General features: G+C 33.7%; 1 protein-coding gene and 1 pseudogene across 6 annotated transcripts in view; both read left to right on the top strand.

The window, feature by feature from the left end:
- The window catches only part of LOC100749922 (growth hormone secretagogue receptor type 1), a 74,279-nt gene that overhangs the window by 3,463 nt on the left and 49,784 nt on the right, over positions 1-21,032 (top strand). For 2 of the 6 annotated variants that reach the window (XM_003491670.4, XM_012388846.3), the window contains exons 1-3: positions 16,572-19,392; positions 20,102-20,214; positions 20,599-20,761. In XM_003491670.4, coding sequence (XP_003491718.1) covers positions 19,302-19,392; positions 20,102-20,214; positions 20,599-20,761 — 367 coding nt within the window. In that variant the 5' untranslated portion in view covers positions 16,572-19,301. Of the gene's footprint in view, positions 1-6,700; positions 6,899-8,613; positions 8,785-16,571; positions 19,393-20,101; positions 20,215-20,598; positions 20,762-21,032 lie in introns of those variants that run through there. The other 4 variants (XM_033322303.1, XM_033322302.1, XM_012388843.3 and 1 more) reach the window with 4 other exon arrangements.
- LOC112213327 lies at positions 11,101-11,221 on the top strand (annotated as a pseudogene).

Raw genomic sequence — 21,032 nt, 5'->3', positions numbered from 1 at the left:
TCATTTGAATAGCACGTTCTAACGTTAGATAAATTGAGTTCCATCGAACGGGAATATCTTTGGTAAGAGCTCAATGCTTCATATTTACTGAACTGCAACATTCTTCAAGCATTGGTTTTCTTTTTGCAGAAATACAATGAAATATACAAGCCTGGATATCTCATGAATTTCGTTTTCAATTTTCCTCGGAGCACTTTGAGCAATTATATTTTAAACGCGAACTATACAGGGTATATGTGTTATGATTTTCATTAATTTTTAATGACGATTTTATCTACAATTAGCTACAGCATTATCTGTTACAATGGCTGTAATATTCTTCGCGAGATCAAATTCTTCAATAGCATATTTTACACATATTCTAACAGTGTGTATTAGGAAACAAAGAATAGTATATATAGTATATATAATATATAAGAATAGTATATATATAATAAAATATAATATATTGTATATATATATCATATAATATTATAATATTAATTAATATTAATTTATTATAATATATTGTATATACAACATACAATATTATAATATTAATTAATATTAATATGTTATAATATATATATATTGCAATCTATTATATATATAATAGATTATAATATAATATAATATATTATATATATACAACATATATTACTATATATTACTATATTGATAAACAATACAGAATTTAATGGTAGAGAACAATGTGTATAAGAAAACAAAGAATAGTATATATGAACAGCAAATTCGCAGGCTCAAGCATTGAAGATTCCTAGCTCTTACAGCTCGAGGCTTGAACCCAAAGAGTTTTATCTTTCACGGCCTTAAATTGCCGCTTGAGTTCTCAAAGACCAAGGCTCAAAGCTCATTTTAACAATCTGAGCACCAACTGCTCTCACAAGCATATAGCCTGAATTCGCGGGTGTTTTCCAAAGGGCGATTGAGGAAGATTCAAAGCGACCAATATTGTATCTAATATACTGGTAACGGTATCGTATTATGCAAGCATGTAATGTAAAAACATTTTCGTAACATTTTGTTTATAACATCCGTTGCTTTTTTACTGTTTTATTTAACAGTAGCTAAAATTCTTATAGGATACCGCATGAAGTATGACAGACGCAAATTCGCGTCTCCGGCCCAAGAGTGATAACAACACTAGTTCAAAATATTACTTCCATATCATATTTAATTTAAGAAATAACGTAAGAAGTCGCACCCATGCGACAATGGACTGGACACTTTTCTTTATTTCGACGACAATAGCAATAATAGTCTAGTACCAGTAAGGAGTTCTTCTTCTGGAATACGTACTTACATCTCTAAACCAAACCAGAACAAAAGTTTGAAGACCAGAACGCGAATACAACAGTGACTTTACCTTTGCATTGACGCCGCCTGTTGACGACGTTTTATTAGGTTTCTCGAGAATGGAAAATATTCCAGGCTTGCTTGTTCGGAACAATCATCTACATCCCTAGAACAAGCCAGGACAAAAATTTCAACGCTGCACCTCGACTACTACGAGAGAATAAAATCATCCGTGTTTTCGTATTTCGGTGATCAAAGCTTTGTTGTGGGTTGTTCTAAAGACGTAAATATGTTTATTAACAGAAGAACTCTTTACATTGTATTATTATTGTCAAAATGAAGAAAACTGAACATTGTCTTATGGATACAGTGTATTCACATTATTTCTTAAACTAAATATGTTATTGAAATAATGCTTTGGAACAATGTTTAGAACAACTAGAATAATCTAGAATAACTGTTATATGTTGGATTTTCATTAAATCGAGAGCTGGTAAGAAAATTACTTTTTTGGCGTTGTTTCTGAAAACTTTCGAGATAAATCATTATTCGTCTGGATGTAGAACAACTTCCAACAACAACAAAAATATGGTAATTGGCAATGGAGAGCCAACTTCACACAGACATCCATTTGAGATTCGTGTAGTATGCCACACGTATGCTGCATACGATTCTTTTTTTTATTGTGAAATGCGAGCGAGGTAAGGTGTTATCATAAAAAAGATAGCATAATCAAACGTATAGCATTTAAAAAATGAACGAAGATGTTTACGGGACGCTGATTACAAATTTTTTAAAATGTTCATTTGGTGATAACCTCTTCTTGAAGAGCGGATAAACAAAACGTTTGTGTGGGCAAACGTGGTTCAGTTGTGGACAAACGAATACCGTTTGGTTTGCGTAAAAATTCTCATTTGGGAGTGCTATCCTCACTCAGCTCATTCTCAACGCAGTATCCACTTGCGAGAAATGTTCTCCAGTGCAATTCGCGATACTATTACGATAGTTTGTCAAATGGACACTTATGTAGCATTACGTATAGATCTTAGGAACTTTCTTTTGGGCTGTTCTTGATAATGAAGCAGGTGGCAGTAGAAATCAGTCGACAAGTGCAACTATTGTTACTTGGAGGATCCTCGTTAGCTGGCGCCACTAGCCAATACGCAGACGTTTAATCTCATAATCTATTTGCAATCGTTTTACAAAACAAGCACAAAACAAGGAAAAGAAAGAAATAAGATCTACGTCTGTCTAAGAATACAGAAATCTTTTTAACTAAAAATTACGAAACGCCTGAAATAATAGAAACAAGAATCTACTTATGAAAAGAACGTAACATCTATTGTTTTGTTATATCCTGCAAGGTATGGGCTTTTATGCGGTTTGTATATCTCAAAATAAAATAGAGAGTGGACCAAATTTTGTGGCACAAATGAGATCAGGAATATAGTACGGTTCAAAATAAGATGAAAATCAAGGATATCGAATGTGTGTTAGCAAAATTCGTTTACGAGAAAATACATTTAAAATCAGTCTCGTGCGCGTGCACCTGACTGATGACTAACGTTGCAGATTTTACTGCAGACGCTAGTACTGTTTTTATACAGGATATGATATCAGGCACTGTTTACTATCGATATTTATCTCTGCTACATATACTATTCAGGTTTACAAATGAACGCAATAAATGTAATAAGTGACACCAATGAACTAATTTTTTTTTTTTATCAAAACTATCGACTTTTTAGCATTTTTAACTACAAAAAGATATGAAATGTATTAATCTTGAATGTTTTATATGTTTTTACGATACTTTTATTAAGTTATACAAATTTTTTTAATTCTATTTACCAAAAAATACTGTTTGAACTGCACGTGAACCCTCTAGTTTGTCTAAAGTAAAAAATTTCATTGAGTTTATGCTTTATACGCGTATAGTTATCGTTTGATCTGCAATCAACGAAAAATATTTCTTTTTCTAGGTATGATGACAACAGTTCAAATCCAAATGTTCGATTTCACCTAGCATATTTCATGCGAACTTTTCGGTATTAAAGAAAAAACATGCAACTTATCATTTTGCCTGTAGGTCAAACGATAAAAGGACTTGTTCTTAATATACAGTTTTCATACTTAATATACAGATTAATATACAGCTTAATATACAGATTTCAAGTTAGTCGCCCCAATACTTTTTTTTAATCCTGTCATCCAGCTGCGAGAAAGTTGTTTCGAGAAAATTGCATTTAAACTGTATTTTTCAGTAAATTGAACTGAAAAAATTTGTGTTGCTTAATAAAAATATAATAAATAAAACGCATCAAAAGTTTCAGATTAACTAATTTCATCTTTTTGTAATAAAAAAATGCCAAAAAATCAATATTTTTGACAAAGAAGGAGATATTAGCCTTAAAACAGTCTAGCTTTAATCAAATACAGTTTATTATCCATCATTTCAGTTTATTTTTATTTATATATTTTTCAAAATATTAACCGTTCTTCCGTATACAAAATTGTACACAATTAAATTATATCGAACTGTCTGCAGTGTTTATGTCTTCAAATGGCAGGATGGTTCTTCGTTTTAATTGCTCAACGCTTGCTATGTTTTTGTAGTAGACTATTCTTTCTCGTGCTTCCACAGATAGAAAACAAGAGGCGTTATTTCGGGGGGTCAAGATACTGTTCTTCAACGGTCGTTCCAACAGTCGAAATGCTCATTTAAAGATTGACATACATTCTTGGTGTATTGTGGCGAGGTTCTGCCATGTTGAAAGATCATATTATTTCTTCGAATGGTGGAAGTGATGAAGGTAGTTCGTTGCATAAAAACACGATACACCACTTAGGTTATTTGAAGATGGGGACCGACAATTTCGTTATGGACTATCTCGGCCCATACATTCTTTTTGCGTGTTTCGCGTGTTTTGTAATCTTGGATTCACCTGGCCATGAAATGCATGATAAAAAGACCTACGTTGTTAGAATACTACTGCTCCAACTAGTGGCAGAAAGTTAAACGTGATGCAAAGTCTGTATGTGTTAGCACCGGTGTAGTGGTACGAATGCACGTTATTATCCTGTGCTACGCGACGATGTTGATTTACTTACATTATGTCGAACAGAAAGAGATTTCGTATTTATAGATCTTTTTATAGGAGAATTCTATCTCTGCATTGTCACAAATTCCGGGGTCATGGCCATGACTTTTCATTTCTGTGATTTATAAAGAACAGGAACAAACATTGAACGGGGAAAGAGAAAGCTCTAGTGATAATTCTCCTATCCGGATGACAGCAATTATTCGGTATTGTTCACGATAATAGCGTGCTGTAGCAGATGCATTTTCATCACAATCTCCCAGTGCGAAAGCCATACCCTTATACTCCTCGTTAGTGTATCGCGTTATATCGCTTGCCCGATAGCAATTAACTGTTAATATTTTGATAATAAACAATGCCTGACATCGACATTATATCCTGAACAAACACAATGATAGTAACGGTCTGCAGTGAAATCTGCAACGCTAGTCATTAGTTAGATACACGTGTACTAGACTGGTTTTGAATTGCATTTCTCTCGTAAACAAAGACTCAGCAATCTTGTTACTCTGTTTTCATCTTATTTTGAGCCGAAGGTACTATCTGCCTGACCTCATTTGTACCACGAATTTTGGCCCACCCTGTATAAAGAATCACAAATAGATACATGTCAGAAAAATACGATTTAGTAAATCATAATATTTAATACTATGGTTTCGCGTGAAAAATTTATCCTAGTAGTAAGGTTATGTTACGCGTCCAAAAATAAAAAGGACCATTAATAAGATAAAAAGATATAAATTAACCTGAGAGTTTTAAGCAGATTTATAAACTAAAAGTTAACAGTCTCTGATTGATCTGTGATTTTAATTACAATTAACAATGAAAGGGTCAAACAAATAGCAACGAATCAGCATTCCAAATTCCAAGAAACTTTATAATATTCAAAAATTCTTCGAAAGAAAGTGATTCCCTGGGTTATATGGAAATACACCGACCTAATCCACGGGACTAGAATAATTCTATCAACATGCTCGATTTGTCACGTTTGTAAGTAGAAGACGAGGCGAAAAGTTCGAAAGGAAAGGCAAATGGTGGCGATGGCGGCGAGGTTGATGTATTTGCGTCATGCAGGGCATTACTTAGCTTGGCCCGGGACCAACAATAACAGCGAAATTTTTAAAAGCAAGACGTGAATCTTCCTCGGATCTCTAACATCTTCCTCGTTGCGAATCGCGAACGAATCTCCACTGTTTATCCATACATCTGTCCGAACTGTTGTAAATCCTTCATCAGATAGTTATATCATGGCCTGTTGTGTATACATATATCGAAATTCGCGTCGACCCTAGTGAACAGACACTAGGACGCTACCGTGAAAACGACCTGAAATCCACCGCAATCTTCAAACTTGTTATATTCTTCTTTTCGTTTTTTTTTAAACGTTTATAGACAGTTTGGATAATTAAATAAAATAAATATTTACTTGATTTGATGATTTATAATGTACGATATTGATTGTGTTATTATCTCATTGAGAGGGCATTCGGTTTGTCATTTGAAAGTTTTTAAATTGTCCTTTTTCCTTTGATATTTATTTCCTATTTGTCCTTTTTTTATTTCACTCATAATATGCAATACAAATGTTTATCGTTATTATTAGCGATATTATCTTGTTGGAAGATAACCTAAAACACCTTTAATCTCCATTCGCATGAAACAATGCACGGAACTAGCAGATTTCAGAAGATAATTGCACGTAGGAAGACCTAAACATTGTTCCATGTGATGAACGACTCATAGTGCTAAGTAGAACTTGCTGTAGATTTAGTCGATTACGGTCTATATAATCGAATTCTCCTTTACATGTAACAATTTCTAATAACCTCGTCTAAATTCCTAATCTGCAACCCATTTCTTTACTCAAAACACTTTACTTTCCTTATTAGGAGTATAATTTGTCATTTATTCTTCTTTTTATCAAATTATTTTACATTCATATAAAAATAACAATGCAAACAAGAAATCTAAGAAACAGCAAAAAATGCGGTTGTAAACTTTACATCATTAGGAAATGCATTAATAAAAGAAAATAGAGAAAAATTAAGATCAATTAAAATTCACATAAAAACCAGAATATTTCTGCTAATCGAATTTCCTGAAATTGTTAATTTCATTTGGAATTACTCAAACTACAGGATCATGTAAACGTAGCAACAAGGTCATTAAAACGTCGACACGTGCAATATGTGAAAACGAGGTTAGCGTCCCAGTGCGATAAATCAAAAGATCCATGAAACACGAAAGATCGAAGACGTACGTACGTCCAAATTCTCAGAGGTTGTAGCGATTATTCAGTTTCGATGTTCCTAACCTTTTTATTGGACGTGGTCGACCAAGAAAAATAATACCGGTGGTTTTTCCGGAAACTTATGGGAATTTAGATAAATCACAGGACACAGATTTCGACGGAACTCGTAAATTACGCGTCAGATTTTTTAGACGGCTACAAGAATACCAAACGAACCGATAGACGAGAGAATCGTGACAGGAGACAGCAGGTTCATGTTAAACGCGATGCTGAAGTTTGTTTCACATTTTCTCTCTCTATCTCTTTCTCTCACTTTCTGCTCGACATCGAATATAATTAGCCCAGTTCGAATTTGAACGAAGCATACAGCCGATCATCTAGACCATCGAAACATAACCTCAATGGAACAGTATGAATCATTCACTGGTACTTTGTGACAACTGTGATAGATATTTTTTCGCAAATAGAAAATTTTTGCAGCTGTTTCTTGGTTCAAATTGACTTAACGCGTGTAGGTTTGACAGTGGTAAATGACTACTATTCTTGTATTTTTCTATGGTGGTATATTAGGTAGTCTCTTTTCTGTGAATAGTATGAGAGTCATTCATTGGTTCTTTGCAAGAACTGTGATAGATATTATCTCGTAAATAGGGATTTTTTGAAAGTGTATTTTTTGGTTATAATTTAGGCTCTTAGCTACAACTTTGACGGGGATAGATAACTGTTATCTCTCAATTATTCTGCGCAGATATATCAGGTTATAATAAACGAACTTTTAAAAGCCAAGTACCTGTTTCTTAAAAATGGAATATTAATTTACGTTATTGTTATTATATTATATTACGTTATAATATTAATTTCCTCTTTTTGAAATTGACAAATCACGAAAACTGGATATGATCAAATAAGTAGTTGCCCTAACATTTCTGACAATATCTTTTTCAGTAGATATAATCTAAAGAAATAAAATAACAATTAGAACAACAATCTGTTCAATGTTCCATTCCATTTTCCCAAATGAAAATCCACTTGTTGCGTAATTAAGACTGCAACGTACGGTTAAGAGTACAATTTCAACCCGTCAGTTGAAGAGATCCAAGCTGTCTATAGACCTACCGCAGTCCAAAGACTTCTATGTCTGTCTTCCATAAACCAGGTCGCGTCACGGACTTCACAGACTGAAACTAATTGAACACGAACAACTCCAGAAATCTGTCGAGCAGAAATACAGAGATTCTTCTATGTTCAGTGACGAGACAAGCTCTATTCCGATGCATCTTTTAGCCATGAAAAGATGGAAGGATCCAATTAAAGTTTCTTTTGCAGCAGTTTGTCGTGCTTGTAGCATTATTTAGTAAGTCTAATCTATGTAGCTTCCGAGCTTCCAGCAGTTACCTGATCCTTTTTATCTCGCCGTTAATATCTACGCTTTCTGTATTCAGAAGAGCGTATAAAGAACCGAGATCAAGCTTGCCGAATACACGGTTGAATAATTGCAGGAATTATTTGAAAATAATTTCCAAACTGTTACGGATTTTTATGTCCTTTCCGTCGCAAGAAAATTGAAGAGATTATTAATCATTATTTATAGATTACGTAATAAATTTTTTTGCTTTTATTGCAATGCTATATGAAAAACATTATTAAAATTTTACTTGTGTTAGCTTTAATGTGCTTACTGGAGAAGAGATTATTGAGAGGTTAGGTTAGGTTAAATCAAATTAAAATCATAAACGAATAGTGCAAATGACACATTACGTGTAAGTTATCTAAATATAGATTAGTTATAGACAATTTGCATTTATAATAGCAAAGAATACAAAATAAAATAATTTTATATGTGTATTTAATACTATATTAATGTGGAAAGGGGAAAAAAAAGGTTAGATAGATGGAAACAGATGGCGATTTTGATAAATTTGATGTATCGCATAATACTGAAATTGCCATTCTTTCTTTTACCAGGTTTCACTAAGTTGGGGCCAAGTAAACTGGTAAAATATGAGTTCTCGGAGGCGAGGCGATGCTTACAAAATGAAGATGTTGGATACACGCCACCCCAGGTTCAGAAAAATGGAAGCTTCTCATGCAGATATTAATCAGAGCTTAGTGAAGCGACAATCGGGACATTGATCGGTAAAGTAGTTACTTATAATTCGATTTCTTAACCTCTCTCATTTGCACCGTTTGTACATTTATATGTTATTATATTTAAATGTATATACATTTTAAGGTTTCTTGATATTGAACACGATTGCCCTTCTTCTTGTAAAGTACAAGATTTAATACGCACAAAGATTAATAAATAATATAAGATAAATATGTACTAATCAATTACAAATTCATTTTTAAATATTTCTTTTAAATAATAGTATATTATTTTTAACTAAGGAAATATTCAGACGATGAAGAAATAACTGTCTTTTTTATCAATACAAAGATATTTTTGTATGAATAATATTAGTAATTTTAAAATTGCATAATTGTTTTTAGATTGCGTATGATTTTGAAATTGATTTAATGAAATTTTTAATAATGAAGTTTTTAATTTAGAAGTATAATCAAAGGAAATATATATATGTAGATGCGAATAACGATAATTTTATACTTGCACGACCTCTTTCAGGGACTTCTATATGATCTTGATTAAACAAAACATGTTTAACTGTTTAATTTAAACATATTATTAAAGGAAATATATAGTGGAATAATTAGATACGTTTCAATATTGGATCCAATATTGCATCAATGATCCAATGAAATACAATGAAGCAATTACCATCGATGGTATTATTTAATATTGGTTTCCAATCTTGGTCACAATCCCTCAAGATTGATAAATTGATTCGTCGATGTCGTTATTACTTTCTTATTCGGTGATTGACAAGGGACCTGGAAATGGTATTGTGATTTATTTAACGAATTTCGCGACACGCGTGTTTCCTGATCGCATATGGTTCGATTAATATCCTCCCGAATCTTCCCCGCTTCCAAATTTCTCTTGGGATTCCGACCCTCATTGTACTATTTGTATAGGATGGTTCATGCAATTGCAACAACTCATAAGATCAAAATTAATTCTTAGTTAGTATCTTTGGATCATAAATGGCTACAATAATTAATTGAAGTTGCGTTTTCATTAGATTATTTATTTTTTAAATATTCAATTCTACTATGTTCTACATTTTACGTACTAAATATTATTAATGACAGATATTAATTACATTTTAACATAAATCTAATTTAATAGAGTCAACGTTTAATTGAACAGAGTTAAACCAAAATGATAAGCAAGTGCTACAAAATTTTCTGGAATGAAATAATAGAAATAGATCTTTTAATTGTAAATGAAAATATTATTCATGCATTTAGATATAAATTTCAAAGGAAAAAAGTACATAGTTCAAAGAGGGTATTCAAATTAGATGTCTCATCTTGTACAGCTACCTAATTATAATTCTTTTTACGTTACTCTTTTCTTTTTCTACTCTTTATATCTCACGTCCAATGAATAAATTTTCATTTAATTCCTCTCTGTGGGGACTATCATTTTCTTTAGTTCGAAATAAATGTACGGCTGAAGAAAATATCAAAAGTACACCCATAATAAAATTTTCAACTACTGAATTAAATTAAAGTTAAGTAGTGTAATGAAGTTTTCTGCGTTAGAGTTTCGTATTAACAATTGGAAGAGATCGAAACGTTGTTCTATTCAATGTTAGAAGAAAATACGTGATTGACTTTAATATTTCTTGAAATGACATTCAAAGATGGATTTCAAAGAAACGTTGGAAAGGTATATACGTGTTTCGATTGAAATATTGTTGTGGCGTGTTTGAAGGTGTGAATATCCGAAAAGGATGATTGATTCTTGGGTATAACAGATCTCTTTGATGTGAAACGTCGTAACTATCGATAGGAAACACTAAGTTTACCTTAGTGTTATTTATTTCGACCTGGAAACTCTAAGCTAAATACAGTTCAGAACTAGATGAGAATCACCGGTAATAAACGTATGCTGCCAAGAATATCAAGATTTTCAAAAATTTTAATGTTAGTCTATTCAAAACTGATATTTTTATTTCTATCGTTACATATACAGGATATACGGAAAATTGTAGTACAGACCGAAAGCAGATGGTCCTTCGTGTAAAAACAAGCCGAAAATGTAGAATGACAATTTTTGACACAAGGTCTCGTTTTCGAGAAAATCAGTTATGAAGTTCCGTCCACTTGACTCTCGTTACTTTTCAAGTGCACGCGTATCTACATGCGCCGAACTTCATAGTCCATTTTCATGAAAACAGAGCCAGGCAAAATTTTACACATCTGGATGCACGTATATAAATAAATATAATTACGTAAATAAAATTCATCTTTGCCCATATTCATATGCTTCCTTTCTAATATTTTTCTGTACAATAATATCAAGTAACAAAATTACTTATTTCAGCCAACTCCCATACCGCGTTGAGAGCACTCGTTCTCGTCCGATCACGAAAGTTAAGCAGCGCTGGGCACGGGTAGTACTTAGATGGGTGTGACCGCTTGGGAACTCCGTGTGGTGTTGGCTTCTCTTTTATTTTTCGAGTCTCTTTTACTTTTCCTCGTGAACTATGACAATATCCAATAGAGTAAAAAGTATATTCTTCACTAATATATACTTTAGTAGTATTACACGACTATTACCATACATTGTATCATTCTCTCGTATACATACAAATAAGTTAGCACATGTTTTAAAACTGAAGGAGGTCACGTTTTTTGATATGTAGAAATTTTATGGTAACAGACTAACATCAAAAATTGTTATTCTATATTTTCGGATTTCGTTGCGTGGGAAATCACCCCCGTTTGGCTTGTACCGCCGAACAGAGTATCTAGAAGCGAAGAAACTCGTTCAATCGACTGTCGTTACCACTCAAGTGTGACGCGCCACTCGACGAAACACCATCGACGATTTTTTTAAAAAACAAACTTCGTATGAAAAATTGTCACTCTGCATTTTCGACTTACCTTTGTATGGAAATCAGCCCGTTCCGACTGGTACCACGATATTCGATACACGCTATATAATGAATAATACGTATTTAGTTATAAATCAGTTGAACAAAACTATTCCTGAATCGTGAACGATTTATTAAATCAGATACAGGTAGAGTATTGTCATAAATAGATTTAATTTCAAGAACCATCTCACAATTCAAAGTTGATTTATATACAGGGTAGTTGATAAGCATAAAAATATTTTTTATTTTTTTTTTAATTTTTCCATCGAGACAACGATCTACAGTGAGACCCGTTATAACGTACCGCACGCGTACCGAGCGAAAATTCAAAGTTGATTTTCTCGAAAAAAAAGCCTCAAACGAAAAATTTTTATTCTATATTTTCGACTTCTTTTTTCGCGTAGAATCACCCCCTTTCCGTTTGTACCACCAGTTACCAACCACCTTGTATAAGAATAGAAATGATAACTTCCAAGAAATTTTATAGCATAGATTTTCGCAATATATAACTCTACAGTAAATAAATAAGTAAATAGAAAATCAAGTAAAGGGGGTAAAAAATTGATATGAAAATAAAAGAACAGAAAAACAAGGAACCGCAAAGAATATTAGCAACGAAAAGACGAAGGTTACAACTGTTTACACATAGAGAAGATCTTTGGACATCGTTTACCCTTGCGGCAATTTTCAATAGAATCGATCTCTCGAGGACATTAGCAAGGCATTCATGTTTACGCGGCTCATTGACAAAGTCATTTATATCCCTGGTTGCTATGAATCGAAGCCATGGCATCTTTTACGATCACGTTGAACACGGATGAATACGAATTATCGACGAGAGATTCGCATAAACGAACCGAGCAAGATGAATTAATATAACAAGCTCGGCCCGTTGGCTCAGTTCGAGGTTGAGTCTTCAACGAAGCACGCGAATACGTGACACAGATCAACGTGGATGCAATGTATATACCATGTGTATAATTGAGGGAGCATGGAGTGTCCTTCGTTGCATCGCAAACGCGCGACATCCGGCAAACGTAATTGAATAATGTTTAATGTTGCGGCAATATTTGTTACCCTTCGCGCCACGGAAACATGCGCATGCTCGCTGCACGTGTGAACTTTAGCTCGATTGCACTTCGGATATTTGCAATTTAATACGATTCTTTATTTTGTAATTTTTCTCTTCCTTTTTTTTCTTCATTTTCACATTTTTCTTCTCCTTTTGTACTATCAATGTCAATTTTAACAATCCGTAAGGTTGAATTCGATTGAATTTAGCGTAATTGCGATTTAGTACAGTTTCTTATTTTACAATTGTAATTTCCTTATTTTCAATTGAATTCCTTTTTAGTTTGCTTATGGATGTTTAATTGTTCGATCGTACAAACTCTACGGCCTGAAACGAAGAAAATTTCCGATTCACAGTTGTCTAGTCGGGGCATCAGAAAAATTCCAAGCTCGACAAAAGATGTTGTAGCGAAGTGGCGCGGTCGTCAAAGTTCGATCGTAAAGGTCCAAATGAATGCGCGTCGCGTAGTAAGGAATTTAATTTCACGGCACGCGTGACAATAACGTTGTATATTTTCCACCGTCTCGCGTCGGTTTGACTTTCCCTACAAAATGTTCCATAAACCTAAGAATCTCCCTCCAAAGTAAAACGATATAAACACATCTTATTGAATTTTAATAACTATCTATCACATTTAACAGATACTTGTAGGTTATGTCTCCTTTTTGGTGCATTTTCATGGAATCATAGAAACCACGGGCGATCATATTAACTTCATGTATTGAATTCAAGTTAACCGATGCTTGTACAAAATTTGGATAAAAAAAGACTTTTATTCGTTTCAAAATATGATTATGTCTGCAAGAAACTAGATTAATTGTATCACAGAGATAATTATTATATCGAGGTATTATAAAATTGTTCGTTAACATATAGTACGAAGTATAAACAAGAAATTGATCTGATTAACAAACATGTTAAAGTAAAGAAGATTACCGGATGGAAAAGTTGTTAAGCAAAAAGTAACTACCGAGAATGATCCTACATCGTACTGACGCGATTATAACCAGAGTCATAAATCACGAAGAGCTTATTAGTCGAAACGCTCTAAATTGACGATGAGCAGAAAGATTTTGACCCGCAAGATTTATTCCCCACTCTCGCTCGCTCTTTATCTCTCGATAAAATCAGATTACATCGAATGTGCGTGGACAATGGATGAGGTCCATTGTTGTCCCGGTTGAGTTCAAGCATCCGCGTGATAACCTTTTGAGGGAAAAGGACAATGGCGATCCTCCTTCTCAGCTTGACATTATTGGAAATTCGTTACTATCATTTTTCATCCCATTGTCTTCTGTCTAAAATGAAAATTCCTTGACCTTGTAAAGAGAAATCGAAAGTCGAAGCGTGAAAATGAAAACTTGCCTTATCGTCAAGTACATAATTCTAATCTTTATCTCTTAGCGTCAGTTCATACGTATACATGTACATATACTTGGAGATTTGAATTTTAATTAAGTATGAAAATAATATAAAATGAATTTGCTTAATATTTACACATTGTATCTGAGTCTGAGTTAATTATCTTTGTTACTGTGTTCTGGCAAATTATATAGCAAAGTAATTTCTAATTTATTTGTATAAATGGAGTGGTTGGTAATATTTCTTCGTATTCGTTGTATTATTCCAACTTTCGTTTTATAAGAATTATATTTCGGAATTATATTTATTAAAGCATTCGTTCGTTATAGTATCATTTGTTATAGTATATCCCATTATAATAACGACCTTGAATTATTCTAGGCTTGTTCTTAGAATTGTCCTTGCTTCGAATTATTCTAGATTCGTTCCTAGAATTGTTTTTAGTTTCTAGTATTCTAGATTTGTTCCCAGGATTGTTCTTGGTTTGGTCTAATGTAGGATTACTCTATTTTTATTATCCCATTTTAGCAAATATTATTACTAAGTGCTGCGTCGAATGTTTCTGGCTGAAAATAGCGAAGCTGAAAAAACGTTTCACATCGATCGGTTGAATAGACTGAATTGTGAGAGCTACACGGAATGTGCTTGGATTCCTAATACGGAATTCCATTTAACTTGTGCCTTCTTCTTCTTTTGTGCCCCGGTTGCCACCTCAGTAACGGAGAATCATTTCGAAATCCGTTGAAGAAATAACGTCCCACGAATATTCGCCTCCCTCTTGCGTTTCACCCGATTGCCAATGTCCAAGGATCGAGGAAGGAGAAAGGAATCGCGAAGAGTTACGAATCTTACGTGATAATCTGTATAATCTCCTGAATATGCAGTTGTTGCAAAATACTTTTATATAAAAGATTCTTCTCGAAAGAAAAATTTAAGCGATGAAGATTGTAAAGATAAATTGCGGTTGATATTTTTGAAAATATTTTTAATCCATTATAGAGGGTGTATTAAGCTTCTTTTCTTTTATTTATTTTTTTTTTTTTTTTGATTAATGCTAGATGCTAGAATATTTGATATGTATGCGTAAATAGATAAAATAAATTCTTTTTTATTATACAGGATTTTTATAAATTTAATATATCTTTATTTATAAATTTATAGTAACGTTATTAATTTATTCCAATGTCATATAGATTTTGAATGTTTTCGAGAAGAACTTTTGTGTACTGTCGGAATAAGAAATCAACGATTTTTTTACATTTTCTCTAAAAACAAATAATTTATTAATAGCAAAATATCTTGATTATGTCTAAGATGACTCAAATGTGACAGTAAGGTTAAAATATTATAAAAATCGTACGAAATAAGGACAAATTGATTTTTTATTAAATATGGAATCTGTAGTTTTAATGGACTCTTCGTTTTTGCGAAAATGGCCTCTTTTTCCTTTCACTCTATGCGTTACGAGTTCTTTATACTTATTAATACTTAATGAAATATATTCAGGAATGTATAAGAAATTTTTAAGTTGCAATGGAGATACCTTTATGATCGAATCAAGTTTTTGAAAAAATAAGATATCTTGTAAAACATTGAATTTTTCAATGACCTCGTATGACTCGTTCGTAGCATGACTTATGTAGAAAGGTCATATAGTCTTATTTGAAAAGAACATGCGAAGAAGGTCGCACTATGGAATAATAGTGCGAGTTGAACAGTGCAAACTTTTTCTGTATGATCTTTTTTTAATTCATTCGAGAAAGAGACATAGGCTTGTGTTTACAATTACCAGAATTATCTATATAACATATGTACACATCCGCACGCAAAAGAGTTCACATAAATTACACGAAACGCTCTTTGTACAAATAAAATTAATGAAATTGATCCTTACTTAATCTTCACCAGTCCCAATAATGTTGAAATAATTTGTAGACTCTGAATGTTTATGCAAATTCATATTATTATAAAACATTCAGAAATGGAAAAAAACTGAAACCTAAGTACAAGTTCGTTTCAACTAATAAATGTTATATTTTGCAGATCATTACACTTTATTATTATTATTATTCGCAGGCTAGTAATTCGACTTACGTTTCTTTACTTCTGTTATATAAGATAGTCAATATTACGTGTTAACTTTCGAATAAAATAGTTGACCAAAGATATATGAGGAAAGTATTGACTTAAGCTTTACGAAGACAGTTTCCCGTGCAATGCATCATTCCACTTTGTATATTGACGAGCCTGCTTATTTATAAGTATCGTCGTCTATCTCTTCCATTATATACCTACTTTTTGATTAAATTGTATAAAAAGAATCTGAAGCTTGAGTGTTTCGTGTTGTGACGAAAAGAAAAGGAAATACGTTATCAAAACGCGCGTGCGGAGGAATCGAAGGAAAAGAGAGGACTGCGCATGCGCAGCACGAGCGGCGCGTTCGAGAATCGTGGCGGGCCAAGCGGTATTCATTCAGTTCACCAGTACTATTTGTTCGCTGCGGTCGTCGTGGTTCGGGAAATGTGACCGCTTCGAAACTTGTTGGTTGTCACGTGTCTTTCGTGCCCCGTCAGAATTCCCAATTTCGCGATACTTCGAATCGTAATAACGATTTCTAATGTTTCGACACGAGACGTGATCGCAATTTACGAAACTTCTTACCAAGTGTCGTGTCAAAATAAGGTTATTTAGATTTAAATAGAAACATCCAATTGTAAATTAAATTCTCGCAGTTCAAACGATCGAAAGATTCTCGGAAAGGAACGTTCGAATATGAATTATATAATTTTCATATTTTATAAGTTATGCTAGCACGTTATCTTCCTTTTTTTGCGCTTTTTTGCGCTTAGAAAAAGCACCGGCGGAACGTATCGCTTTGATCGTTACGATTCCAAGTATTTCATCAATTGCTCGAAAAATTGGAAATTTCGAACGTATGTCGACAGAGTCGGTAGTTGTCAATTTGGAGAACAGTATTTATTTGCGAAAGTGTGTAAATGGAAATTTTGTTGAAATGAAAGGGAACGTATCATATTTGTACAATTTTTCATTTATAAAAGGAACAAGTGACTAATTATTTTCGTAATAATAGAATAAAAAAAAGGGAAAAACGCAGTACTATTTCTTTTTATGTTGGTAATATAGAACGCTTTTCATTACAACTTTGTCATTCCTCTTACTTTTATTCGTTTTTCATTTGATTTTTATTCGATATAATTGTTAAAATCGAGGTTACGATTATGAGGAACTGTCAGCGTTCATCGTAACAATTCTAGAAGTGAAAATTAGTGAGATGTTAATATTCTTAGGGCAAGTAGTTTCATAAAGTCCGTTCGCGTGTTCCATTTACACGCACGATTAAACAAGACGAGGATGCAATTAGATTTCGAATAGATTTTCATAGCGCTTTAGTTAATCGATGTTAACTGATCGTAGCAACGTACATACTTGAGATGCTTCGACCTATATTCCATGTTTATAGGAGATAAATGGAACAGTCATACAAAGAGGCAACGATGCGAAAGTATATATCACTCGACAATATAATTGCTTCTAAAATAAGGAAAGATTTGATAGTAAATTGAAAACGTTTTGCTCTTTTTATTACGATCGTTTCAAACGTTAGTACCACGTAATTTGATCCTTTGATCTATATTTACGAACTCTTCGTTTCCAATAAACTGTGATAATTCTCGTAAATCGTTATACGATTATTATTAGACGGCGCGCGATCAAACAACGGCGCGATTCAAATTAAAGACACATTCGTAGCAACTTGAAATAGGAGAAGACGATTATAATGTACGATAGGTTAAGTTAGGTCAGGTAACAAGTTTAGTCGGCTTTTTCGTAAAAGAACGTCCGAAATTGGAATTTGTTTAAACACGAATCGAATATACGTATGATGTATGATACTATTCTATTAAAAAATAATAATTTTACTAAAAAATAATAATTTTTTGCAAGTGTACCAAACAGTTTGTTTATCTTGACCATTACAAAAATGTTCACTTTCGCATCAAAGGATTCTAAATTTCATGAAACGATCCTATAATTTTCACTAAACTCTCATAGTGCTCGCTGTCTTCTGTTACTATCAATAGTCAACATGGTCAACTCCACTCGTTATTGATTTTTTAATTTCATTATGTGCGCGATTAATAATCAATTCTCGAGAAACGAATAATCTATTTGCCTAAGAATATGACACGGATAATAGGGAATTTAGGAAACAACGTTTGCAGCATCATTTCCTGTACTTTTCGATTGATAGAATTAATCAGCATAAATTGATCAGTTCAGAACAGCTTAAATGATACACTTACAAGCCACATCTACTTATTCATCCATTATATTATATTACATTATTATATTATTATATTCGTGAATACTATTTATTCATCCATTGCGGAAATATAAGAAACGTTTCTTCGTTAACCATGAAAATATAACTAGTTATATTGTCAGAAAAACATAACCTACTTAGTTGCCTTAACGCGACCACAGGGATTCGAAGGAGGCTGAGCATATTAAATTGGAATCGGCCGTCTCGAAGGAATGACAAGTACGTGGTCAAGACGAAAACCCTCGTGCACCGTGGGTGGGACGACTGATTACCGGTTTGGTTAGAAACTGTCTGTTCGCATAGAACTACTTGGCGGTCACGAACAAGCAGTTTATAATGTCACATAATACCATCGCGTCAACGAAATCCACGGTTGCCTGCAAGTTAAAGGAAACCGTATCCAACGGTCATTCAACGTGGCCGGCGTTCCTTTTACGATCCCCTATGGATTTTCTCTGGTTATCATCGACGTCGATCGGGGAATTCGGTACTGTAATTGACGTCTCGAATTCGCGAATTTTCGTTGGTCCGATCGTCAAATTACCGACGTAAGAAGGTTACCGACCAAACCGTTCCGATGACACCGAGACGTTCGGTAACACGTTTCACGTACCCTTCGCCTGTAAATATGTAACATTGAGATGCGCGTTCGTGCTGTGGAAATTGTGGCGCGATACAGTGTGCGAGTGTATTATGTGCGCTTAACGTAAAAACGAAAGTGAGAGAGTAAGGTGGATTCGCAAAGGATAAAACAGGCACACGATGGACAATCGACACTAACAGAAGCATCATCGCGCGCTCGTGTGACAGGAGGCGGGGCAAAATACACGGTTGGAAATTGTTCCTGGCGCAGCAAGGGACGAAAATGTTGTCCACGGTGTCCAGTGTCCCGCTCGAATTAAATTCTTCGTGTTGTACAACCGTTACTGGAAACAACGGTCTCAATGCGTTATCGGGTATGCACCGGCGTGCCATATCACGCTTAATTTTGTTATTCTTCGCGATCGGTTATTTGATAAAATGCATGCGGCGAAGAGGATGTGTGGGCGAGAGAATGTAAATGTATTTGCATTAGCCGAAATATCGAAGCATCGAAACAACGATGGTAATCGCTGTCATCGTTTTATATTATTAGTATGAATATTATTGTCGTAGAAAGTTTTATAGTTTTGGACTTTGTATTTTACGAGAGAGAAAAGTATCGTGAAATTGAATGACTTCTTGGTAGAACCGGCTCTTGTCTATGTTCGTCTTCTTCCTTCTGGGGAAACTGACAGAATAGAACTCTCTAGCATCTTTCATTTCTCTTCGGTACATTTTTTTAGTAAAATACTCTTCGGGTTATAAAATAAAAGTAAACAAAATTCAACAAGGATCAGTTTTATCATGAGCCCCCTTAATTGTCGTCAAAATGTAGAAGATAATCTGAGACAAAGTTCTGAATAAAAGATATCGGTGAAATCGAGTAGATATAAAGAAAATTGAAGCATAAATTTTATCATTTGTACAATAATCTGAATTTAAATATTTGATCGAATAAATTAAAATATAGATATATTTTTACAGTTCCAAGAGCAAGTCTATTAGTTTTTGGTTATTTATTATTTAATAAATCTCGATGGAGAACATAATCGATTTAATACGAAATGAATTGTAACGTTTCAGTGATCAAGACTGAAAATACCACTGATCTTTACATGTTACCGGCTTACATCCGCACGACGTCCATGATCGCCTGTATTGTGGTGATGGTTCTCGGCATAATAGGGAATCTCATGGTAAGTTCCGCCGTTCAATTTTACATATCGTTCGTCAGTTATTTTCCAATAATGTATAAGAATTAAAGTAAGGCAATGGAACAGTATGTGCGAAAGTTATTTTACAATATTCTCTTATATCCATATCGCGGTCTTAATTTCAGTTTGAACCGAATCTTATTACTGTCGAATAATTTTCAGAAATTTGTTACTTTTATTATACTTTTACTACTTAAATATTAAATTTGTATTACTCAATTATGTCTAACATTTAACTACCAGGTGATCTAGAAACATCTTACTACGTTTAATCAACCTTTTTCCATCCCTTCATACCCTCTCCATGCGTCGAGTTGTTCTCGCGATCGAATATCAGAAACATGATGATTTTTTTATTCGTTTCAGGTACCGATCGTGGTGTTTCGGGGTAAAGACATGCGGAACAGCACGAACATCTTTCTGGTGAACCTTAGCGTGGCCGACCTCTGCGTTCTTTTGATCTGTACACCGACCGTTCTTGTTGAGGTGAATTCTGGACCTGAAATCTGGCTGCTTGGCGAACACATGTGTAAGTCAAGCCCACGATCCATACTACCATACATTGCACGTAAACTATTATTACACGCCGCGATGCACATTTGATTCTCCGACACGTGTGCAAACGGTCGAACGTTCGTGAAAAACAACCAACGAAATGCTTTTTCTGATCTTTGTTTTTTGTTATTTTTGACATTCTCCCTCCACTGAAATCGACGATATCGATCGGTTGAAATGCTTGAATCAACTGTCGTGCACATTTAATCGTTGGTATTGGTTTTCTTTTTTTTTTTTTTTTTTTT

The sequence above is a fragment of the Bombus impatiens genome, unplaced genomic scaffold, assembly GCF_000188095.3.
Source record: "Bombus impatiens unplaced genomic scaffold, BIMP_2.2 scf_0582, whole genome shotgun sequence".
NCBI classification, from domain to species: domain Eukaryota; kingdom Metazoa; phylum Arthropoda; class Insecta; order Hymenoptera; family Apidae; genus Bombus; species Bombus impatiens.
The sequence above is the reverse complement of the archived record's forward strand: the minus strand, read 5'-3'. Positions and strand labels throughout refer to the sequence as shown.